Source organism: Caloenas nicobarica, chromosome 3, assembly GCF_036013445.1.
Source record: "Caloenas nicobarica isolate bCalNic1 chromosome 3, bCalNic1.hap1, whole genome shotgun sequence".
Lineage (NCBI taxonomy): Eukaryota > Metazoa > Chordata > Aves > Columbiformes > Columbidae > Caloenas > Caloenas nicobarica.
The window spans coordinates 33,716,256-33,742,053 of NC_088247.1; the positions used below are offsets into that span (position 1 = coordinate 33,716,256).

Here is a 25,798-nt window from a genome sequence, read left to right on the forward strand (position 1 = left end):
GCTCATGGCAAGCCTCACATTGTGTAAGACTTGCAGTCTTTGATATTGTTTCTCCACGGTCTAATGTGGCTGTTTGCTCTCTCATTTTTAAATTACCTTTGGAGCCGTTTTGTTGGAACTTGGGACCAGATTCATTAGTTAAAACATAAACTTCGGGCAGTTGCTGCCTTGCAGTCAGCTAGAGCCGTAAAACAGGACCTACAAAATGAATGACCTTCAGATTTACTTAACTCTGCAGAAATGGTATTTGTCATTGCCAGGTTTTTTCATTTATTTCTTTTGATAGACTAGCACAGAATTTGTGATCTGTGATCCTGTGAATGTATTATATTGACAGAAAATAGCCAGTGTTTCCAAACCATACAGATAGCATGTCAGCCTAAAAGAAAATAATGTCTTCTACATTGTAAGATTAAAAGTTTAGAGATGCACTTACTGAAAAGTAGACAGAGAGTGACTCAGTTCTCTACTACAGCCAGTAATGTCCAGTAAGATGAGTAACTACTGTAGGCAATTCCCACAGTCCCATCGGGCTGGCTTTTCCTTTTTTTGGGTCACAGTTTGGAAACCAGGACGCAGAAGCAATCACCATGTGAGAAAAGAGTCAAGAGTTCAAATATAGATAAGAAGGCTTGGAGAAAAAAAATACTAAAAATTTTTCTGTAGAGTAGCCTTATTTCCAGACTTTAAAGGAATCATCAACAGATTGCACAGTTACAGGCCCAAATCTGTGCTATATGTTTGCACCTTATACCTCACCCCAATGTCTCCATATGGGGCTATTCTTACGACAGAATTTGGCCTTAAACTGGTAAATCACAGAGGTTTATTAGCCCTGAACACTTCATACTTTTGGCTTGATTGTTCTCTAAACAAGCAATTGACTGATGGATACTCTGCCCTGCTGTCTTTCTGCCAGCTTCTTTATTTTACAATCTCCATGAAAATCAAGAGAAAATGCAAACTGGAAGGGTAACACACACAAAATCTCCAAGCCATGTCACATTCCAGCTTTTACACATGTTTGGGTCCATGAAATAAAGGGAAACGAAAAGGCAAGCACTTCCCAATGAAAGGCTTGGTGCTGCCGTCTCGTGGGAAAAGGCAGAAGGGGAGCTTTGGTAATAAAAGCAGAAATGCAAAAAAGGGGGGGGAAAAATTTAAAACTTGCTAACATCAACACTCCCATTTTTGTTTCAAGACGGCTGTGTGCTTTATTGCTCGCAGATCAGTTTCCTTTGCAGGTGATGTGGGCCCAGAATTACATCACCAGCAGAACAGCCAAGAGCATCTCGGTGCCAGGATGACCGAAGCCGAGAGGAATGTATTATCACAGACCTCCGAGGGACTTGCCAGTGCATTCCTTGCTGGGGGTGCTGTGATGGGAGAGGCAGAGAGGAGACAATTTTACACGAAGACTGAAAGGAAACTTTGTGGAGGAAAGATCTGGGGTCACAGTCCTGCTGTCTCCTCTACGCAGATCTAATTATGGCCATGTACTTCAAAAAGAGGGTTTAACTAAAACCAGATTTAGCAGGGCACTGCTTAGGAAGTACAGACTGAATCCTCAGCCTTGCCTTTGAGGAAAATGCGAAATGCTTCAGTGCACTGGGAACACTGTCGCTGTGGTTGTGAAGAATAATTTGAAGCTGCAGCAAGGAAAGCAAGAGCCAATTTAAAATCCTCATCACTTTCAACAAAGTCTTACAATAAAATGTGACTAAACATAATATCGATGCTTTCAGGCAGACTATACTTGCATTAGATACTGGGTGTGTATTTACTGTCACATTGTGTGGTGGTGTAAAAGAGTCTCAGGGATCATGCTGGAAATGATCAAATTGCTCACAAAGCAGTTGCTCAGATCTCCCTTAATGAGCTTCAACAAAGCCTTTCTGCCACATCCCACCCTCTATTCTACAAACCACGTCCATGCATATGAAAGAAACTCCCTCCTCTCCAAATTTTTGATGGCTTTCAGCCTTTTTCTACCATCCATCCTGCTGGACTGGCTCAGTGGTCATCACTACAAGGCTGTTTCTGAACCATTGAAATCAATGGGAGCTTTCCAGTGCTTTCGATAGCTGCAGAATGTGCTGTCAACAAACTGGATTAAAAGGAGAGTACAAGACAAATTGTTCAGAGATTAGCACCTCTAAAAATGTCAGGATTTTAAACCTCATCTCTTAGGTAGTTCAAGAGGTCGAAGCAGTGCCAAGGTTACACAGAGCTCTCCCCCATTCCAGCAGAAGAAAAAGCCCTGCTGATCAAACGAAGAAGTTCATCCTCAATCCTAAAAATTTGTTTCTTTCCCCCTGCCCCTTCCTACAGTTCCCTAAAGAGGTGAGAGGGCTGGGACTAGGCAGAGAAGAGAATAACCAATTACCACTTCATGCTAAGCCTGCTTTACACGAAAGTTTTTTGGGGTAGGGACATGCCCGTAGCTGGTTTTGCTGCAGCCAGCTCAGCTGGTGCCCGAGCTCACTCCCCAAAGCGCAGCTGAAGACCAGGAGCGTGCCTCTGCTGGGAGGACCAACTTCACCATTGCAGCTCTTGCTGCTCTTCAGGTGTCCACTGCAAGCCACATTGTCAGTGCAGTTCCAGTCAGACCCATCATTCTCCACTTGTCAGGCCAGAGACCCCACTGTCTGCAACCAAAGGCCTCTGATCTCTTCTCCCTATTCTTCAGCCTCCTCAGGAGGAAGACGGCTGCTTTTGCACTCACAGGGATAGGAGATAGCAAGGACAACTTGACGGTACAGGAAGAGTGGCTGAGGCGGGCAAGCATGGCAAAGGGGAAATTTACTCAAATGGTAAAAATAAAATACCATTCCCAACTTCCAAAACATTCCCATCTTTAGATATGATTATAACGTACCATGGGGAAATATGCAAAACACTTCAGCCACCATGTCTGTAGAAGTACCTTCCGCTAAAAGTACCGGATTTCTTTCATCTCCGTCCAGAAAACGGTTGTCACTACTCTTTTCGTGTAACATGCCAACCTTTTTCATGATGTTTCTGTTGCAGAGCCAACACTAACAGTCAGGCCCTCCAGCTTTCTCCATTTACCCCTCCTAGCTATCTACAATTTGAATATCCATGTGTACAGTTTTCTTTTTTATATCTACTTTTCATACATGATTATTCTTGACAAATCACGTTTTCCTGTTACTTCCTTCCTGTGCAAGGCTGACCTAATAATTAGTTCCTCATGGGGACTGTTTTCTTTCATATCATGTTGTTGTGGATGGATTAGAGATAATGTATGAAAGTGTATGCAAAAAAAAAAATATTCCAAAGGAAATACATTAAGAGAGTGCTAGAAATACATTAGAACCAAGGCATATTTCTGCTCTTAAGGAATTTCCCTGTTTATTTTGTTCAAACTTTCACAGGACAGCAAAAGCTGATGTGGCCTCTAAATGCTGATGTGGATATCAATAGTTAGGAAAGATTGGTGAATTACTGTGAGGACAGAAATTACTTAAATAACTTAGAACCAGGACAGAAATTATGACTGCTCTCATTGTAGCGGGCTTCTGTGAGATGGCTGTCCCGCAGGACTGTTCTTCCTCCGGTTCACCCTGTCTCGTTAACGTTATAACTGTGAGTGCAGCAGAGTGGCTGACGGGCAAAGTTCACCTCCATGTCCCTTTTCCTTTTCGTGGAGACTACAAGTCTGTTCAGCTTTTAATAAAATAACCCTTAGGCCTCAAAGCACGACAGTAAAATAAATTATATAAATAGTGGTACTTATAAAACAAGAATGCCTAGGCAGGGCCCTGAGAAATGACTTTGGGCAGGCCAGTTCTCTGTCCTAATATACAGATTAAGCGAGTATGTTTGGTTTGGTTTTGTTTGGTTGTTTTACGTATGTTTTAACCCATTGCAACTTAATCTTTCTACTACAAACTCTTTCTTTTTGACAAAAATCTAAGGCTGATTGCTACTGTGGGACTTTGCTAAGAAGTCATCCCATCATCCTCTCTTCCTCCATGAATATAGCCCTCAAAGGATACTATTTCCAGCTTTTAATACATACAAAGATGTGGGTGCAGCCTCAGTTTCATGTGCACTCAGCAAACAAAGATGAGGAGTTGATATCATGTAAGATTGTACACTAATGAGTGCTTTCCAGCCCATCCTGATTTTGCTAATCTGCTCTGCAAATGATCTGGGAGGAAGAACCTGAGGAAGGAGGGATGTGAATACTTGGTTTTCTATATTTAGCTACATGCCATGTTCTTTCTCTCTGCTTGGTCACTACTAAACTTGAAACAAATTTTCTCATTAGTGCCTTAAACAAACAAAGTGGATTAAATAGCAAACATCAGGTTACTCGTGTCACTCAACATAAATCAAAAGAGCTTCAGCGCTGCACTTCTTCACTTGCAGCCACCAGTATGGAGGCACTGGTGACTAAAGCCAGCAGATTTACTTGCTCTTAAAGATCTGCTTTCAATAGAAGTTCAAACTCAAATTCTCTTGGTTTTTTATTGCTGTTTTTCAAAAAATTGTAGAATGTAGAAAAACTGAAGTTTAAAAGACACAAAGGAGCAGGAAGAGTACGAGAAAATGTCCAAAGAGATAGGACTTTATATCTCAGCAGTAGTAATGTGAGACAGAAAGCTTTTTAATCAATTCATTGAAGGAAGTCAGTTCAAAACAGGCCATAACCTTAGGCTATTTAGTGGCCTTCATGAGTTGAGCTGGAATAATAAGGTAACAATTGTCAAATTAAAATGACTATAAAATGTAAAGACAAATGTAAATGGTATCGTGATACCACTTTTACTTTTGTAACATTTTAGTTGTATCCATGTCCACACATACACAGATATTCAGCACAAAGAAAAACAATGACATCTATGAGAATCAGATGTGAAATGGCTCCTTACTTGGAAATATAACACATTTTTTATCTTCTGCTAAGAGAATCAAATTGATGAGATGCAGAAGCATTTTTGTCCTTTAAAGTTTGCCAATCAACCCAGGAAAACAGAGAGACAGAAAACCAGCAGCTATTAAACCACGAAACATGGTCACTTCAGCTCATCTGCCACCTACCCAAAGCTGGCGCTGTACTGAGCTCAGGAGATACACTAAACAGTTTAGCTCCTGGCGTTTTGCACGTCTGCCACCAGACCGTGGTTTCCTCAAAAGCATTTCTTCTTTGAACTTGCCCTAAGTATTTTTCTCAGACCTTTTTTAAAACAAACAAACAAGTAAACCAACCAAACAAACAAAAAAACCTTTGTGAATTGATTCCAACAAGTTTGGTATGCGCATGAAAATTTCATATTGAAAAACTGGGGCTGTTACCAAACGATCATTCTTCACCTAAGGTAGGTGCTCTTTCTTTTCTTAGTGACTCAGAGAACAAATTACTTCCACAAGGAGAACCAAAAAACTGGAGTGTATGAGCCTGTGAGGTAGTCCATTGCAAGCTGGGAACAGTTTTATAAAAAATGAAAATATTTTCTTCCAGGGGAACGTAAACCTTGCCTGAGGCATGCATCTTCAAAAATATAAAAAAATAATGCATAAGGTTTGTGACTTTGCAAGCCTAAATGTAAAGGGCATGACAACGTCCCTACCACTTGTGTGCCAGTATCCTGATGTTCCTTACCCTGTTCTCCTGCTCTGACAAACAGTGCCCCGTCTTTCACTAAATGTGGCACTTAGCTGAGCAAGCCAGCCTCAAACTTAGCCAACATAAACAACATCTGATCAAAAGCTACCAGGAGGTGAACCCAAAATGGGCATGAGTAATTCAAAACAAATCTGCTTCTTAGTCCAAGTGCACACTACAGGAACATTTAATGGTATTCCTCCAGCTCTAGGTTTGCACAGTAATGTACATACTAATAACGTGAGTGAACTGACAGGAGTTTAGCGTCATTTAAACAGAAAATACCAGACTGTGTCACTGCTGAACCGACAAGCACCAGGACACTGGGGATACTCTTTCCACTGTCTCAGGTACTCACTCACCTCTCCCGCTCCTGTTCCAAGAGGTTGGTAAAGTCATCGCTCTTGTTCATGTAATCTGTGTGCTTATGTTTCTCATTTTCTAGCTCATAAACCGTGCGGCGATGGCACTTTTCTGCCAACAGGAGCTGTTCCAGCATGCGCCGATATGTCTCTTTCTGCTTTTCTTCAAGTCTGTCCAGCTGGATTGTAGGAAAGGAGAATGGACTGTTTTAAAGGTCTCTGCTTACTTCATCTGATTTATTAACCAACAATGTTGTGTTTGGTAAATGTGAGTCCCATAATTTTATGTCTTGGGCTTTACATAAAACAGTGACTAGAAATAAGAGTAACTGTCCTGTAAAAGTAATGATTTCTTTGGATGGCATGTTTGCAGTAAACATTTGCATGATTCTCAGATACACAAAGAAGAGAACTTTGCATAGTTTTAGGGTAACAAATAATACTGTTGCAGTGCAGAATTTCTCCTGTGGTGAGGTGCTGGGCACACTTTCCTCATTCCCAATGGGAAAAGCTGTAGCAAATGCCAGGGCAGGATACATGCCCTCAGACCCTGGGAGCCTGAGTTCGTAAACCTATGTGGGGACTAGACATGCGGAGCTTAAAGCGTAAGCTTGAGGCTGAAATTTGGGCTGTACATCTTCAACACACCTGTAGGACTGCTGAGATAAGAATGAGATTCAGCATAGATTCAGTTTTACATTTCCAGATACATTTCATTACAAGCCTGACGGTTTTCCCCCCGGCCTGTTTTTTGACAGAAATTTCTCTCTCTTTATTAGCAACACTTTACCTTTTTTGTCTTGTTGTTTGTTTGTTTGTTTTGTTTTAAATATTAATTTAATCTGCCAATTATTATTCAAACAAACACCAAAGCCGGGGATGTGTGCCTAAAAAGTTGCCAGGGCACACCAAAACTACCATAGCCATTCATGTTGCCCATTTCACTGTTCCTTGAGAGCAGACAACAAACTCCAGCCTCCTCCCCACCGAAGCAGCCCACAGCCCTGGCACTTCCCTGCTTGCCTGCCCCTGGTACAGCAGCTGGCAGAGCTGCTCTGCCCAGCCCCAGCCCCTGCTTGGTGGGAATTGCATCTTTCTCAGCCCTGGCTGCACCAGGGAGTTGCCGTTTCACAGGCTGCCTCAGCAAACCGAGGGAAATAAAAGAGCAGGAGGACTGTAGCAATTTGCTCCCCAGCAGTCGGCCATGGCAGTCAAAGCAAAACATTGCGTTTTTAAATCAGCTGGGTTGGATTCAGCTTTTGGGAGTAGATCTTTTGAACTTATGAAATTTTGTCATCATCCTATTTTAGCTCTAACATAACTCCTGCAGACCTGCGTGTGACTAAAGTTTTACACTGAGGTCCTCATCAAATTATCAACTTCTTCAGACTAAAGCCCTGCTAAGCTCTTTTAAGATTGCTAAACAGTATTTCATGCATGCTCCCACATGCTAATGATTGCTTTCTTTATTTACCATCATCCCAAAAATTCCAGAAAACACTTCAATGAGAATACAGAGCATAAAAATATCCCATAGTAAGCACAATTCTTAGCAAAAAAAATTCACGTTCTAATAGGAGGAACTAGAAAGATCTGGACAGGTACTATAGTGTATTATATTGTACATTGTAGAATGCTCTTTCTCCATGCCCTGGACTGTTCTGAAACTATAAACATGAGCAGTGGCTGCTTATTTTGGCGTTCACACTGGCCTCAGACATTCCCAGGTCTATTCTACATTCATTTATTGCTTAGATTTTAAAGCAAGGAATTAAGTGTTACAAGTCTCCTTTAGGGGCTGAACTGACTTTGCAGTCCTAGAGCTTAAGTGACATAAAATGATTATGGATTTATGATCCTGTAAATATGGCCAAAGTCAATCTCTGAAGATCTTCTTTTCCTAACTACCCACATGATACCGCTCCACTATGCCAAGAAAATCAAAGATTGCTTACCAGTGCTGTGGGCAGTAGAGCTTGGAGCCTATCATTAAAAGGAATTTTAAAACCAGAAAAGTAACACCCAAAGACTTTTTTTCCCACTTAACAGCACCAACCCTAAGGAGCATACAAGCTGTTGGTTGTTTGTGTTCAAACCCAGTGATATTGTGACTTTGCTTACAATTTATTCTGTTGTTGAGTGAACAAGAATGTTAAATTCTTCTTCCATTTCTTGTCATTTGTACAAGGGCTGTATCATTGGCTTGTGTGCTTTGCACACATGCAAAGTACGTGGAGTCTCACTTCTGTTTAGGATTCTCCCTGCACAGATGTAATGATGTAAATCAAGAAGTTATTACCTCTGAAATTGGTTTCTCATAGACGTCTTCGCCTATAGACTTTTCCTGGGCAAGGATGGCATCCCTGTGTAGCACTCGGAGCACGTTCTCTGGAGCTGCAGACCCATAATGAGCTTCTAAAACTTCAGGTTTGGTTTTTTCAGTCTTCAGCATATGGATCACATCCTCCCTTGCCTGTAACATTGCAATTCAGTACCATAAGCCAACCTATTAACCCATAGGGAAAACAGGGAAAATGAGGGTATTTCATATGTAGAGACTGCATACACAAAAGTAAAATAAATTAAAAGAATGCTGGGCTTTCAACGCAAATATAAACACTTTGGGAGATATCAGAGTAAACATGATCTGTGCAATCCAAATGTCATCCTTGTAGGCATTAATTAATCTATTCCTGCCTGTCATTACATTTGAATGCTATGAATTTTTATCTGTGTTGCAACTATAGCCAAGGAACATCATTACTCTTCATATCCTTCATCTTATGCGCTGCCCATGCAGTTCCCTGACTGGAGTAAGGAGAAGAGTAGAACAAGCAGCACAAGTGGGCTGAATTAATATTTCTCAGACAGCCTTGAATCAAGTATTTCCTCGTCATTCTCTACCTGACTTTGAGACTGAATGTTCCCTTCAATTAACTCTTAAAATAAAGTTTTCTAACTTTTGTTTGCTGAAGCTAAGCCCTAGAAGTGCTGCAGATCCCAGCCAACTGGCATGACTGGTGGCAGAGCCGAAGGAGGAGGGCTGTGGACGCTGGAGCTGGGGACGTATCCAGGAGCAGCGCTGCACCCGTGACCCAGGGGAACGCAGGGCCCAGCTCCTGCTGCCCACCCTGCGTGGGAGCCCCCAGCGCCAGGCAGCACAAGCAGGCACCTGCGCGTGATGAGACTGCTCTGCAAGGTCACCTGGCTGTGCATAAGGGGCATTTTAGGGCTATTCTGCCCATAAACACTTAATCCTGAGCTCTGTTTCTGACGATACTTGCCCACATCTGTTAAACCATCTGTAAAATGGGGGCAGGGCACTTTGCTTGTCCTTCAAGGAAGGTTTATAAGTCCATGCTCCAGGGGAGGGCTGTAAAACGTACAATTTTTGGTAGGCACAAGGGAGCTCATACATTTCCCTGGAGAGCATCTCTCTCGCAACCCAAAAGGATGCTGGGCAGAAGGGTACGGGCACCAATTTTTCTCTCACCTGCCCTTCTGACACTCAACCCATGTGGGCTTGGGAAGCAGATTAAGGGTGAAGAAAAGGTTCAGATATTTTAGGAAAAATCTCTTACAAATTCTGCCACTGTGTAAGCAATGACGGTTTAGGATTTATGAACTGACCAACACTTCATGCTCTTCCACAGTGTTCATAATGGCACTCTGTATTATTCCTGTAACAAATCTTAAATCTTTACTCAGTACCACAGTGGCACTGCAGCTCAACAAAACCACCTGCTCTTTAAATGAGCAAGGAAATAATTTCAAGACATGGCAAAGATCCTTTTTTTTTTTCTTAAATATATATGTAGAGTGACATAAAAATAAAACAAAAACAAACAAACAACAACAACAAACAAACCAACCAAACAAACAAACACAAAAACCCCCAAACCAAACCAAACCAAAAAACTTTGACGCAAAGATCGTGCCACTTATCCAAGAGCTAGCCCAATTATAAACACCTAGCTGTAGGGGCCTACTCTGTACAACATTTTGCAATCTTGAGTAAAAGCTTTCTGCATGTCCGCAAGATACAAAATAGAGACTGGAATAGGATTAATGTTTTTTCAGCACAAGCGTGGGAAAGGTGCATCACTCATAGACATCAAAACTATAAGTGAATCATGTGGGTTAGTCCCAAAAGTGCCAAGAGAACCTGTACACCTCACTACATCATGTCCTGGGAATACCCCACCCTCCATGCAGGAAAAAATGTTATTTTAGGAAAGTTTTAGACAGGTTTGAGAATACATCGTTATTTATATCCCTGTAGAAGTAACAGTTATCTTAGTGTCTTCATGACTATGAGGCCAATGCTTCTATAACTGAAGAAAAAGCCTTTAAAAAATCTAATAGAACATCAAGGGAATTTGGGAGTATTTATAAATATAATTTTAAAATGTGTTGTCTTAGGCCCTTTTAGGAAGTGGCAGTTTTGGGCCCATGTCCGTGTCTTACCTCAGTGAAAGAGTTCGCTGTCCCACTGTGCGCCTTGCAGGAGGTGCTGGGTGCCACAGGCACACACATCACTGTGCAAAGGGGGCACCGAAAGCGGCGGGATGAGGGGTCAGCCACTTTCCACCCTATGCACCAAGCGCCACAACCAGGCACGCTGCAACTTCGATTCGTTTTGGTCCTCAGCACAGAAATCTTCAGGCCCCACACACCCCATTCCTCAGGGACGGGCACACATTGGACCCTAGGCTATTTGGGAGGGGAATTCATTCTCTCCTGTTGAAGCAGTTGGGCCCTGGATGGCGTAATTAAACATTGATATGGCCAGGCAGAACAGAGACAGCTCAGGCTTGGTGACTTAATGCTATGATTTGGGAGAGCAAGGAGCTGGACTCCAGTCCCTGCAATGGGTATTCAATATAGTAACAGCTGATGGAGGGACCCCAGTCCTATTGTGTTTTGCTGTGCATACTTTCTTTCCAGCCTCACTAGTGTTTAATCATTGGTGATTAATATTGGAGCAACTTTAGCTGGAGGAAATGAGAGTCCCTGAAACAGCTTATAACTTGCCAGCTAAGAAAGATTTCTGGAAGCTGAAGGTTTGAGTCCTCCAAGAGCCAGAGGCAGCCAAGCCAGAGGAGTGGGCGATGCTGAATGGACGAACTAGCACCCCAGGCAGGAAAGGAGAAGGTGCCCAAGCTCAATTCAGAGCTTTGAAAAAAAATCCTTATTCATGGCTTTGTCTTTAAAATGAAGCAGTGACATGCTCATCTCCAAGGGTCAGGGCAGGGCTGTCAGCCCTGAAAACCCCTGCTGCAGCCCATGGGGAGGGTACCCAGCCTGGGACCAGGGTGGGTGGCACCATCCCCAGGGTGCAGGCAGGTCCTCACTTGCATCCCCCTTCTTGGGCATCCCGCACTCTGCAGGCGCTCAGAGTCTGGATCGCCTTAGCATGGCAAGATGCCTTCTGCCTTTTCTGGGCTTGGCCGCTGCTCCTATCGTTATCTTTTCAAGGGTATCAGTTAATTCACCAAGTACTCTGTTTCCATGGATTGATGATAACAGTTTGTGAAAAGCAAACTAACAAACAGACACTCAGGTTGCTAGGAAGCATTGGACCAAAAAATGGGCCTCATGCTAATAATAAACTGGAAAGAAATTTTCTTTTTCATTTGGTCAGCAGCAATCTCCAGCATAGTGTAGCTAGTCTAGGTCAGAGAGGGGCCCAGGAGACATCCTAACCTCCCATCAGCCCCGAGAATTTCAAATCCAGTTAGTCTTTCTGAAACTCCTTAGGATAAATGTCGAGGGAAGGGGCTGAAACAACAGGCCTGTATGACTTGTGATTTCATGTTTCCTCCAGATGACTAATTTTCCACTGAAACAACTAGAAGAGAGCTCACATGGAGATGTTTTCTTTCAATGTATAATGAACAACTATTAAACTGCAGGATACAGACCATTTTCAGATAACGAGCCAGGATAATCCTGGGGAGGAACGCTTGGGCTACTTCAACACATGTGCCTGGAAAAAGGTACAAGAGGCTTAAAGTGGGGGGTCCTTGCTAAGAATAGGGAACCATACTGGCAAGCTGTTTCTACTGATGGACATCTACTGTAAGGGCCTCCCTTGTCTCAAATCACAACGCTGTTTAGCATAAATCATAAGCTAGGAGACAAAAACAAGAAAAGAGATTTCAAATTGGAAGTAAATTTATATATAAAACCCAGAGGAAAGTTGTTGGCTGCTTTGGTAGAAGAAACATGGTGTTTGACACAGAAAAGCCATCTCTCAAGTCTTTTTCTTTTGTTGGTGCTCTGAGAGAGAATATTCAGGCATGAGAAGACCACATATTGCAACAGCTTGTAACACAATGAAACTTGCGTAAGCCCAGAAGACTGCAATTAGTCAGAAAAGCTCTTTAAAGTCAAGATACAGAATTTAGAAAACACATACATTTACTTTAATTGTTTTTTTCATTACTTAAATTGTCTTACAGAACATAACAAGCTAGCTTTCAGTCTGTACTGTTCATGTTGTGGCTTCTTGAAAATAAACGGACTTTTCTGTTAATGAAGTCCCTCCAAGTACCTGATTCTGTAAAAGCAGAAGCAGTGAGGACAGATTAATGAAAAGGTTAGTTTTACCTCTAAGAAATACTCTCATGGTAAAAACACAGAAGGCTCAATATGTTGAGAGCTGTTTTTCTATACTCATTTTCTCCAGGAGCAAAGCCTTCTTAGAGAATCCCTGTCCATCAAACTCATAGAACTGTAGAGCCATAGAACAGCCCAGGTTGGAAGGGACCTCAAAAGATCATCTGGTCCAACCTTTCATGGGAAAAGAAGCCCAGATGAGATCATCTAGCACCCTGTCCTTGAAAACTTCCGGTGATGAGATGCTACCACATCCATGGGGAGGTCGTTCCACTGATTATTTGTTCCCACTGTAAAGAATTTATTTCTTATGTTGAGATGAAACCTCTCCTGGTACAATTTGTATCTGTTGCCCCTTGTCTCCTCTGTGTGGCTCCTTTTGAAGAGAGAGCCTCCGTCTTCTCTGTAGCTGCCCTTTAAGTACTGGAATACTGGGATGAGGTCCCCACAAGACTTCTCCAGAGAGAAAAGACTTAATTCCTTCAGTCTTTCCTCATAGGGCAAGTTCTCCAGCCCTTTGATCATTGCCATGACATTCCTTTGGACCTTCCCCAGCCTGTCTGTGTCTTTGTTGATTTGTGGGGACCAGAACCGGACACAGTACTCAGTTAACTCCTTCAGCTGTCACTCCTGATAGAGGAACTGCAAAGTTGAACTGTAACTAAGTCTTGTTTTGTGCTTACTGGAGGTGCCAAAATCTAAAGGCTGGTGACCTCAGATCTTGAGTACATCCATGGAGGGGCTGAAGTGCCGTGGAGCACTGCTGTCCTGCACAGCTTTGCCTGCTCTCCTTTCCTTCCTCTCTACTACCCAATGATTAGTGCCCTTAGTTAAAATGTGGGGTCTGCATTTCTACCTGGGAAATACGAATTCCCCAAGACAATGCTCCTGTCCCCTCAGCTGCCCAGCTGGAAGGCTGATGTGAGGCCACTGTTCGCAGAGCTACCCTGAAATACTCACTTTTTGGCAGAATAAAAGAGAAGGGTTTTCTTTTTCTCACTGGCTTGAGCAGAGGTCCGACTTCCAAACCTCGCTTTACTACGTGCCTAGTAAAATATTTAAATGATATAGGAAGGATGTAAAGAGGTCCCTGCATAAAATTGAAACCATTTAGGAAACAATAGCATGACTCTGCTGCTTGTAAAAGGGTACTGGCAGCCTAGCAACCGAATTCTTGGTCAATGGAAAGACTGTTACACAAGCCCGGCGTTCGGACGTGCTTCCTCCTCGTGCCCTGCCCTGCCAATTTACTACAGCCCTCTCTCCCCATTCCCACAGTCTTTGGCCTCTCCCATAAGACTGCTAACAAAACTCAGCACCCACTAAACAAGGAATTTTTGCTACAGCCCATTTGTCACCTGGGAAATGGGACTGAGCTAATCGAACTTGTTGCATGTAAGGCATCTAGTAAATGAGAAAAAAAATTTTGGTTGTATTCAAGATGGGCTGAATGGAGTTAATGTGACCACTGTCAGCTGAGACTAAAATCCAACTCAAGATCCTTTGCCAGTACATCTCCCAAACTCTTGTCCTGAATTTTGTTTTTAAGTAGCCTTCCTGCAAATTCACAGTGTGCATCTCTCAAAATCAGTTACCAATAACTATTTCCTTCATAGCTCCATGTTTGGATCTAAAATACATCTAAATACTTCAGAGCAATCTACATATTTCAATAACATGATGGCAACCATCTCAATTAATTGAAAGAAGTTCTGAAAATTCAGAACCAGGAGTAGTATTTATAGGGAATACACTTACGCTGATATTTGGAAGATCTGAAATTTCCAGCTTTTGACTTTTTCTTTTCTAGTTATCATGACACTTTTTTTATGCCTGCACAAGTCAAAGCACTAAGTAACAGAGGTTTAGTGTTGATGAAGTCATATTTTTCTTGCCAGTGATTAATGACAAGAAATAACTATCAAACCACAGACAGGAACCTTTATTTCTACTTGTGGTGTGCTTACTTGCATTGCACACAGTTCAGGTTATTTATAGTACAACAGCTGCTCTGTACTGCATCAGAAACTAGATAAGGTCACAGGTTCTCCATGTAATGTTGTGGTCTTACCAGTGGCTGACTTCCTAGATTCCAGTAGACTTTACAAATGTTTCACCTAGAGCTAACAAACAGTACAGTCAAGGCATCCTTCTGAGGGAGATCAGGAGAATGTTGTCACGCTGCTTTCTGCGCTATCCATGACAAGCTTGCATCATGTCACTGCTAGGGCGGGAATACCATTATTTCTGAAAATTCACATTAGAGACCTCAGAAAGTGAATACTGTGCATTCACCTAGTTTACTTTAATGAAGAAAGTGTTTTCAGGCAGGTATACTCAAAAACCTGTATCTGCACAACTTTCTTAATGCTAATCCACTAATCCCTGTCTAAACTGAGTAACTTCCCTTCTTACCTTAGGAGGAAATTCAAACAGTTAAAAGGAAAATGCACTTTCTTCATTTTGTGTCATGATGCTATGAATGTGAACAGAGAAAGTAATAAAAATTACCCCCATCTACTGTAATAGTTCTTCTAAAGGCCGGCTTCCACAAACTATCCCTACATACTGCTACAAGGACTGGGTAGCAATTTGTCTTCCAGGTCAGATGTACATAGTGTACAAAACATGCTTCAATGCTGGGAAACCAGATGCTCTAATGCATCTTGCATTGTGCAAAGCTCCTTTTTGCTAAAAATGCAAAAAATATTTTTCTCTCCCATACCAGATATCTGAAGTAGCCTTGTTTATATCACTCACTGATTCTAGTAATGCCAAATGCTGGCTAATGACATGTATACATAGTTTTTCTTGCAAGGAAGACTCCACGTACAGCAAAATTCTTTTCTTGCCTTTCATCTTAGCTTGCTTTCCTAACACTTGAAACTGTAGAGTTCACTCGCATGAATTTCATTTAACATTTCTGAACTCGGGTCTATGTACATGATTTACTTTGGATGTAAAGAGGTGACTTCAGAGATGAAAAGTGACCACTGGTGTTTTTTGTACAAAACTTTAGTGAAAGATATCTGGAAATGCAAGTGATCCCTCATGAATCTGGGGATATGAAACAGAATTGCCTTGTCTTCACACCGTGCAGAACTTTCTGGCCTTGTATGAAGCTTTCGGAGCTATACAGTATATTTCATTTTGTTGTGTGTTATCTTACAGTGATAGTACAGAAAGTCCTTCTAAAATCAATACCGGAGGAGAGGCACATGATAGATCAGCTCATCCACCACACAAACCCTCTGAAGTGGCTCCAGAAGAATTACATCAGAGATTAATTTGGTTTCTTATGTTTAAAAAAGTCCACGCTAAAGATTGCAGAGCTGAGGAGAAGCAGCACTGAGCAATGTATTATTTCTTACAGCAAGCTTCGAAACAGATCAAATGAGCACTAGAAGACATCTGTCTGTTATTTCCTGCCCACACAGCTTTGTTCTGCTTTATTGCCAGAGAGCTCCATGGATGATGTCACTTTTTTGTGAAGAAAACAGGCCACCAGAGTTTTCACTGACATAATTAATTATCTGCAGTCTGGTCCACAGCCAGAAAATTCCCATGGCAAGGCCCCGAAAAGTATTAACTCCACACTGCTTGATGTTTTCAGAATTATTGGGGTCTGGGATACCCTGTCTTGCCTTTTCACACTGCAAGAGTGCTTTGCTCAATATTATCATACTGTGGGACAGTTACTGCAGCATATAGAATTACAGTGTCATGATTCAGTCAGCACAGAGCAGCCAATGCAAGGGGTCACTGTCAGTTCTGTCCACGAATCTGCGTGTTGGGATATGCTCTGCGTGCTTCAGCAATGCATCCCAATGGCTAAAGCTGGTGTTTTGTGTTTGCCATATCCGGTCATGTAGTTTACATCCCAGCCAACATTAATGACACAATAACATTTCGCACATGATCTGGAGCCTGGCAGCGATCAGAGACCACAAATTGATCCAACTAGCCAGCAAGGAGAGGAAGGAACGTCTATTAAAACACCTTTTTGGACACCTGAGCAGGAAGAATCATGAACAACAGCGCACAAATAATTGTGTTCGCAGTTCAGGGCTGGTTTGTGGCTACGTGATGCAGTGTGCATCCTAGCAAATGAGGTCATTGACAAAGCAGCTTCAGGTCTTTCCTCTGAGCAGTACTAGTCACCACAATGCTTGCAAAGGCAGAGGAGATCTCCTTGGTTCAGGTTGTCCAAATCAGACATGAAAACCCAAATGAATAAGTCCCTCTTCTGGTTTATTCTGCTAAGAAAATGATCTGCAGCTTTCCATGTCCCAGATGAATGGCCAGTCTCGAGCTACTATGGTAGTGTAGGAAGTCATTAAAATTGCAGCGTATTTCCCACACATTGAGGTGTTCCTATACTGCTGGAGTCGTGTAGTAAGTTGCTGTGCTCCTTTTGTAACCACAACCTATTTTGTGATCAGTTAGCACCTCTTTAAGAAGAAAAAAAGATGACTAATGAAAGGATAATAACAGGAAAATAATTTATTTTCCTCTTTCTTGTGTTATCATCTGCCCTTTAATCTTATGTTAAACAGTTTGGACCAAGACTCAAGAGATCCATGTTCTGTTCATGGACCTCTTTCTCATGCTTCACACATAAAATTAATGTCACTGTGCTCCAGTTTCCATTCCATAAAGGAAACAATACTTCCCAGGAAGGTGGTGAGATTTAATTCATGAGCATATATAAGATCTATGTACTAACATTATGAATACTAAAAAAAATATGTTACTCTGACATCAATATAGCTGTTCTCCTATTCGTTTTTCCCCATAACTGTATTATTTTATTTCCTTCATGTTTATGTACTTCTATAATCCAATTTGTTGAAATCCATTGGAAGCTAAAAAGTATCTTCATTAGAAATGTAACTCAGGTTTTCAAAACTGCTCTTCAAAAATACTTCATTGACTGTATAAGGAACTGAAGCACCTGAAATTAAGTGTTCTGACCTGAACTTCAGGGAGGCACTTGAAGCTGCTGCTGTTAAGTACCCCCTCTCCAAGAGGAAGAAACCTGCCTAGGTATTTTTTTCTGCAGTGACCTATCTGTTCTCTGTCAGGGATGAGCACATGTGGAGTGGGATGGAGAGAGACAAACTGGTGCCAGTGGGTTCGTAGCCATGGGGAAGATGAAGCTCAGCGGAAATCCTTCTGCCTCCTCTGAGGAGACGCCAGCATAAATCAGAGCAGGATACCAACAGACCTGAGTGTGTATACATGTGTGACAAACTGTATACACAACTTCATCTTGTCCAAGCACTTTGTTGACTCCAACAAGCTGCTTTTCAGCACTCTGTGCTACATGGATGTGCGTTCAAGTTTCTGGTGACTGATGAATGGGCAAGAACCGTAGGACTGCACGACAGCGAGCACTCACCAGCATAGCCAATTATTTGAACAGAGAAGTTGTCAGAGGAGACGAGGGAAGTGGCACAAACTCTTAGAGTAAAGCGACTTAGAGAGGGTGGGCAATTAAAAGCACAGAGCAAGAGCTCCTGGACATGCCCATAGTGCCCTCACATCCTCCTGCTGTCTCCAAAACCTCCCTGGTTCACCCCAATGTCTGTACTTCCCCTCGCCTTCCCCAAACCCCACTTGGACATCCTCTCCTCTCTGCATCCTCTCGTTGCATTCCCAGGAATGACTCTGAAGCCCTTCAAAATGCTGTTTTGCCTGAGCTGCTGAGACTGCTTGAGCCAGAACTGGGGAAATGGGTTTTGATTATGAAGCTGTTCGTATCGATACTTCTGTTTCTGATTTGTTTGAACTTGAAGGTGACAAATGCCTGGAAATTATCATGAAACTGTATTTGGGTTAGTCAATTCCACTCATTTTGCTCACATGGAAGAATTTATGCTAATTTTTTTGTGAAGACAAACAATAATTTCCAAGATAACAAAGACTCCACTTGCAAAATCCAAACCATTCCTGTCCTAGGAAAAGACTTTCCTTCATAGTGGCTCACCAGTGCATCACTTTGGGTGCTGCATGTGCACAGCCCTCAGAAATAAGTCACTGGGCTCGTTTTATTTTAGACATCATGCAAAATTCTACACTGAAGCCAGCAATTTTGTAAAGATGTGGCAAGACACAGGATGTTCAGCGAGGCCAGCAGTTTTCTATGTGAAAATGTTACATTTCTCACATTTTAGTCAACCAATAGGTGGAGCCTTTAACCCTAGAAACAAGACACTTTCTCAAATAGCCACGTTCTCACAATTATTATATAAAGGCTTATATTTGCTTTTGTTAAAGCTCATTTTGGATGGAAAATAATCCATGTTGCTCTCAGGAGCTTATCTGATCCTCAGCTAGAGAGCAGGAGACACAAATCTAATAAATACAAAACTGGAGCAGCAAAGTTAATAAAAACAGACTCAGCTACAACTGCAATGTTAAATTAACAACTGGTGACTCAGAGTACTGGACAGCATTATGATACATAAGACATATGCTCATTGCAAACTTTCCCAAGAATGCCAGATATTTTAAAGCCAGAGAGTCCCTGCATCTAGCACTTACTGCAAAAGGATTGGCTATGTCATCTCCCACGGAGTGAGCCTTCTCTCAAGAAAATGAGAAAAGATACAAGCTTTCTCATTACTGTTGCACTGAGTATACAATTTCTATTAAGTACATGAAAGAAAAAAAGGAGTCAAATGACATCTGTTGATTAAAAATATTTTTTAAAGATTACAAATGAGGATCAGCTAAAGACACTGATCCCAATGGGAACAAGACCGAAACTTAAAAGGCGATCAAGGACAGCATTTACTGTTTTGTTTTGGACAGAAGACCAAGAATTTTTGAAAAACACCAAGCTGCTCATACTCTTCCCTTCACTCTAGATGAGAGGTTCACAATGGATCAGAGACACCTGCCAATTATTCCTCTCTCTTCTGACCTTCCAAGCCTAAATAACATGATAGATGTAGCTCTGTTAAGTGCATCTCAGGCATTAACAGAGAAGGATGTTAAAATGCCTTTGTGAAAGAGGTTTTCTGCCTACAGCTGTCTAGTGACAGCAACATTTTATTGAGGATAATTACTTTGAAATACATATAATTCTAAAGCAATTTTATTACCAAAGAGATGGTGATCATCACTAGGGTTGATAGTACCTCTGCCCTTAATTTCAGAGGGAGCAGGAAATTGCCTGAGTAGTACAATTTGGCTATACAGGGTATTTAAAAGAGATGGCCCAAATTTCAAAGATATAGTGATTTCAAATTGGGTCCATCTTTCTGAAACACTCGGTATTTTGGTGCACTGTTTTACATTTTTTTTTCTTTTTTTTCTTTTTCTCTCATAAAACAGCAGGGTTCTGTTTTAAAATTAGTGTTTCTGGGATTCACTAGACAAGCCCTTCTTACCTCCCACGGTATGTCCTGCACTTTGCACAGCAATGAGTGCAAGCTACAGAAAAAACATAATATTCTGGACAAAATTCATCTCTGGTTATAAATTATTCAATGAAAATAGAAGACAGCATTTGTGGTCGCAAGTCTACCTTAATCTTTTTGTCCTGCAAAAGACTGCTTCACCAGGAAAACACAAATAAACAAACAAACAAGGAGTCAGTCAGAGATCATTTTTTAACTCATTGTACTACTATTCTTATGTCAGACTTTTTTAGGGATTTTTTTTAGGCTCTAGTTTTGCTACAGTGTGGGTACCATCTTTCTCTTCATTTTCTAACCTTTTATGTGTCCCCTTTCCATGTCTCTAGCTTGGCTACATTTATCACTGTTTTATTCCCCCCCTTACACTCCTTTTCTTCTCTTGCTCAACCTCTTTCCTCTCATTCCTTTCTCCTTAAGTCATCTCCTCACATTAACCCTATCTTCTCTTTTTCCCTGTAGCTCTGTACATGCCAAGGTTTTTCTCTCGGATGATTTGAATTTCATCTGTATGATATGTTCAGAAAATCCTAAACTATTTCAATCCAATTAACAAGACTTCACAGTTATAAACCCTTATGCAAAGCTACTCTACATACACTTTTCTCTGACTTTACCTATTTTTTCCACTCTGGCTCTTCTTCTGCTTCTCAAACTGTGCGACATTGCTAATGACCATTTGAAAACTCCTCTTCACTCTGTCATGTACTGTTTCCTCCAGTGCCAAGGCATCTTGTCCCAGCTTTCTCTTCTGACTTTAATATTACCCAAAAGAAACACGTATGGTTTCCACCTACCTACCTCATAGTACTCGCTTGAGCTTTCAGGCAGCTCAATATTTAGTAATATTAATGCAAGAGTATCAAGAAAGACACTGAAGAAAAAATATAGGAATTTGTATGATATTTTTAACTAAGCAATACTGAGGTGGCTATCACAATGTCGTTTTGATATCTCAGGGAAGTCAAGTTCAAAATAAAAGTAGTTCAAGGCATTACATGGAAGTTTACACATTGCAGAAAGAGGAAAAAGAGAGAAAAACATCACAAATACAGCTACAGAGTCAAACTCTTTGGCCTGTAACAATCAGACTGACGAGTGATGGGAAGGGTCAGTAAAGTCATGTCAGCAGAGAAAGGGAAATCTTAAACTCAATGTACAAGGCATCAGAGAGCTCTCTCCTAGTGCACCGTGCACAGTTCCAGCTTCAGATGCGAAGAAAGACGAAGCCAGGGTGTAATTGGTCCCGATCAAGAGGTGATGGAAGATTTGGAAAGTCTGTTTTGCTAGAGGAAACTAAAAGGATGTGGCATGGTTAGCAGAGCAAAACAAAGGCTCAGAGGGTGAGAGACTGCAGTTTACAAACACATCAGTCATTAAACAGTAGAAAGAGAGGTAGGCTTTTTCAAGTGTGATCAGTACGATCTAGTTTCACTAGATATGATTACAATTGCACTAGAAATTGAAAGAAATAAATTTGCTAAACATGAAAGATTTTTGGTTCTGGAACTATTTTCCAATAGGAGCAGTCAAGGTAAACAGCCCACCTAGTCTAAAAACACAGCTTGATAAATTAATGACAAAGGTTAAATACAGGCTTTGCCTAGAGGATTAGCTGCTGGGACTTGATTTACAGCAGATCTTCTAGAGTTTTACATCCAGGATTCTCAGGAAAATTGGTCAGTCAATGCATCTGCAGTATAAGGATGAGGAAGTGACAAAAAGGTAGAATAGGGGAAAAAAGTCACAGCTAAAGAAATAAAGGAGAAGAGAAGGAAAGCTGAAGAAAGAAGGAAAGATCAAACTTGGGAAAGAGAACAGAACAGAATGATTATAAAATAGAATGTATTAATAAAATATGTAGCTATACAAAAAGAGAAGAAAGTAGAAAAATGGAAACAGCAAATAATTTTCCTTTCCCCCTTTACATTTACAAAGCCTAGATTTCTGATAGAAAGATAGATGGTAAAATACCAAAATATCTTTTAAAATGTTAGAATGCAAGAGGTAGTAGATTACCTGTACTCACGTGGGTACTTGCTATTTGAGTTTGTTAAGAAAGAGGATTTCCCTCATGGCAGGATGTACAGTCGCTGGTATCTAAGTGTTTCATAAAGACCTTACCAGAGACAACAAAACCCACAGCCCTCACCCACCTCTGCTAACCCTTCCCTGAAACACCCAGGTTAAGAAGAAAGTCTTGCAGCCCACCTGGAGATGAGTTCCTCCTGGCTCTGTTGGATGAGTGAGCTCCTTTCCCCCACGATAACCCTATTTCAGCCATCAGCAAGCAGTCCCCCAAACCTGCCCTACAACAACCCCTCTGCAGCTGATGAAGCCACAAGTTTGCTACTCAGGAGCACAAATGCAATTAACCTACTAACCCCAGGCTGGCAGTCTTAATCCTGGAATGAAGATTTCACTAGCAACCTCCTCAGAGAGACCAAATCAAACTGGACATGACAAGAAGTGTTGGCCTCAAGTCAGGACTGGAGATACAGGGGGAGCACCCTTTGCCCTGGGGTGCATTGGCTGCTGCTCCCCAGGCAAGAGGAAACATCCCTCCCGGGGAGCTCTCGCTCTGACACCTTGTGTGAACATTCAACCATTGAATGCAGTCTTCAGCAAATACAAATTAAAGGGTTTCTTTGACAGCAAAGTCATTTGGTCTCTCCCCTTGAAGGAGGGATGCTATGCAAATAAGTTCACTTCTGAATATCTGCTGCGCAGTGTTTCCCTTCAAAAGTCTGTCCAAATCCACTGTTACATTAGACCATTTGGAAGCCTGAAGACTTCTCAGGAATCGTGGCTTGTGGTTAATCTACATCTCAGTTGTATTTTATACATACTGTTCTCTAAGACACCACATTTCACATATTTCCCATCCACATCCTCAGGCCTGCAGCAGAAGAAATGTACAGCTGATACCTTAATACATATTTCATTTACATCCCACATCACTGGCTGGCTCTGAGGACCAAAGCTTGGCCCCTCCACAGCACCAGGCTCTCAGGAAACATTTCCCTTGGCCTTAAAGCATGTGAAGGACCTCAACAGGAGCGGGTGGCTGAGCTGCAGGGAATGAATGCCATCTCACTGCTGCAGAAAAACAGTAAAACACGAGCTATAATAAAGGCCTTGAGTGGAGAAGTTGCTCCTATTTGAATTGGTATGAGATATAGGAAACTGTCTCCCAGGCTTAAATTGTCATCTGGCAATAGGCACAGAATCTGGATAAGAAATTATTCTTCTTAAAAACCCCAATAATTTGTAGTGGAGTGCTGTCTTCGTAAATGAACTTTTATTATTGTGGGTTTTTTTTTCTAAACACCTAATAGGTGGTAAACATGTATGAACACTGCTTCTCATTTACTTTAGGCCCCTAATCCGGAAATGTTGAAAATCAGTGTTGGTATTGTGAGAGATTAATGACTGGTGCTCAGAAAGTGTACGGGGAATATATTCCTGCCAGGACAAATACATAGGCTGTTGAACAAAAATCTGTGAACCACAGAGAGGGTTATATCTTAAATGTAAAGATGCACACTGCCTGTGTTGCTCTGTACTTAATATTATTCAAATGTCGGTTTGACTGCAGCTACCAGGGAAATTAATACGGTGCCTTCATGGTCCAATTTATTCTACTGGTGTTGGTAGTCTTCCTTTCAAATCAGTTTTGCAGTATTTAAAAATTAGAAATTTTTATATGAGCAGTGAGATTTCACAAGAGAAAAGACACTCCACTGAACTTTAAGGCCTTTGAAATAAATTCCTGTCATCAGTTCATTTGTGTCCCACTCTCCTTCAGAGAGGCTGTACTTAAGAGGTCTCCTGCCATATATATTGAGATACATTTTCATCGCTGCAGCTTCTGTATGCTTTTTCTGCCCTTTTATTTTCTTACAAAACAAGGCCTAGGCTACAGTAACCTCAGCTGTTTATTGAAACCTTTTCTTCTCTATGTTCAGTAAGTGCACAGAGCCCAGCCAGAAAATCTGACTACAGGCAGAGCTGAGCCCAACTTGGCCCTAGAAGCGAAAGCACAGGCAAGCTACCTGAGGTCATTATAATTTAAAAAAAAAATAAATATATATATATATATATATATACACACATATATAAGAAGACAGAAGAATCACTGCTATGGCATGCCTCCACGGTTTACTGGCACATTCATCTTCAAAACAAAGAACTAGGAGGTCAAGTCCCAAAGTAAGGACTCAAAATTGATACCAAAAGCAACGTGGCATGGGTCACAGAATCACAGAATGGTTGGGGTTGGAAGGGACCTCTGGAGATCATCTAGTCCAACCCATCTGCTAAAGCAGGTTCGCCTAGAGCAGATCACACAGGAATGTGTCCAGGCAAGTTTTGAGTGTCTCCAGAGAAGGAGACTCCACAGTCTTTCTGGGCAGCCTGTTCCAGTGCTCTGTCACCCTCAAAGTAAAGAAGTTTTTCCTCATATTCAGATGGATCCTCTTGTGCTTCAGTCTGTGCCCATTGCCCCTCATCCTCATTGGGTACCACTAAAAGGAGTCTGGTCCCATCCTCTTGACACCCACCCTTGAGATATTGATAAACATTGATGAGATCCCCCCTCAGCTTTCTCCAGGCTGAACAGACCCAGCTCTCTCAGTCTCTCCTCATAACAAAGGTGCTCTAGGCGCCTAATCATCTCCATAGCCCGCTGCTGGACTCCCTCCAGTAATTCCTTATCCTTAAACTGGGGAGCCCAGAACTGGATGCAGTACTCTAGATGCGGCCTCACCAGGGCAGAGAAGAGGTGGAGGATAAACTCACTCGACCTGCTGGTCACACTCTTCTTAATGCACGCCAGGATACCGTTGACCTTCTTGGCCACAAGGGCACATTGTTGACTCATGGTCAACCTGTAGTCGACCAGAACTCCTATGTTTCCTATGTTGTTAGATTACGTGAGTAGTGAACTCCACACGTAAAGCATATGTGTGCATTACCAGTTTACCCTGCAAATCCCATGGCTGGCATGACCAGATTACTGCCCGTGGCTGAGCTCACTGTTTGCATCTTACATATTCCTATATAATGTTTGCTTTGCCAGTATTGAAATGGCTTCAAAATAAACCCACAGTCTGATTTGCCAGTCCAACAAAACGCCAGCCAACCACCGGAGATGTCTGAACCGATCTGAAAATGAAAAGCCATGAAATGACTCAGTGCATTAGGTCACTGTGACAGCCAGGAGGTAATACCAGACTATTTAGTTTGGCTGGAGCCTTCCTTGGCTCATCTTAATTTAAAGTGTTAAAGCCAAGCTCTCATCTCAAGCCAAAGTGCCATAGCTTGCCCACTTCAGTAATGGTTCAACACAGGTGATAGGTAAGTAACTAACTCAAACAGGATTTTTAAAATGAAATTAGAAACTCTTCTGGATTAAAAGAATAATGATTCTCTTCCTTGCTTGGTAGCAGGGAGCAGAACAGACACGGTCTACAGCTACCAATGTGGTTGTCCTCATAATCCTCCTGTGGTGCTGGGAAGCTTTAGCAGTGCTTAAACATCTTTGTGGTGTCTGTACATATGAATATCCCTAAAAGTATTGTCCATGGCAATGGGATTATCATCTTGGTGAGAAGTTTCAGCCCATATTACAGTGCAGACGGCAGCTATCCCCACCATCCCCAGAGTGATAATGAGAATGTGGGCAGTCCTTTAAAGGTTGTGTGACTCCTCTACAAAGTAAGAGTATGGTGAAGAGCCACATTTCCATGTATTGA

General features: G+C 41.8%; 1 protein-coding gene across 10 annotated transcripts in view; it reads right to left on the minus strand.

Annotated features, from left to right (window-relative positions):
* FILIP1 (filamin A interacting protein 1) overlaps window positions 1-25,798 on the minus strand; it is a 109,031-nt gene that overhangs the window by 37,339 nt on the left and 45,894 nt on the right. For all 10 annotated transcript variants that reach the window (XR_010606042.1, XM_065632812.1, XM_065632810.1 and 7 more), the window contains 2 exons: window positions 8,297-8,470; window positions 5,998-6,176 (listed from right to left, as the gene is read on the minus strand). Coding sequence is in view for 9 of the 10 variants with exons in the window: in XM_065632812.1 (XP_065488884.1) it covers window positions 5,998-6,176; window positions 8,297-8,470 (353 nt within the window). In the remaining variant the exon portion in view is untranslated. The remainder of the gene's footprint in view (window positions 1-5,997; window positions 6,177-8,296; window positions 8,471-25,798) is intronic.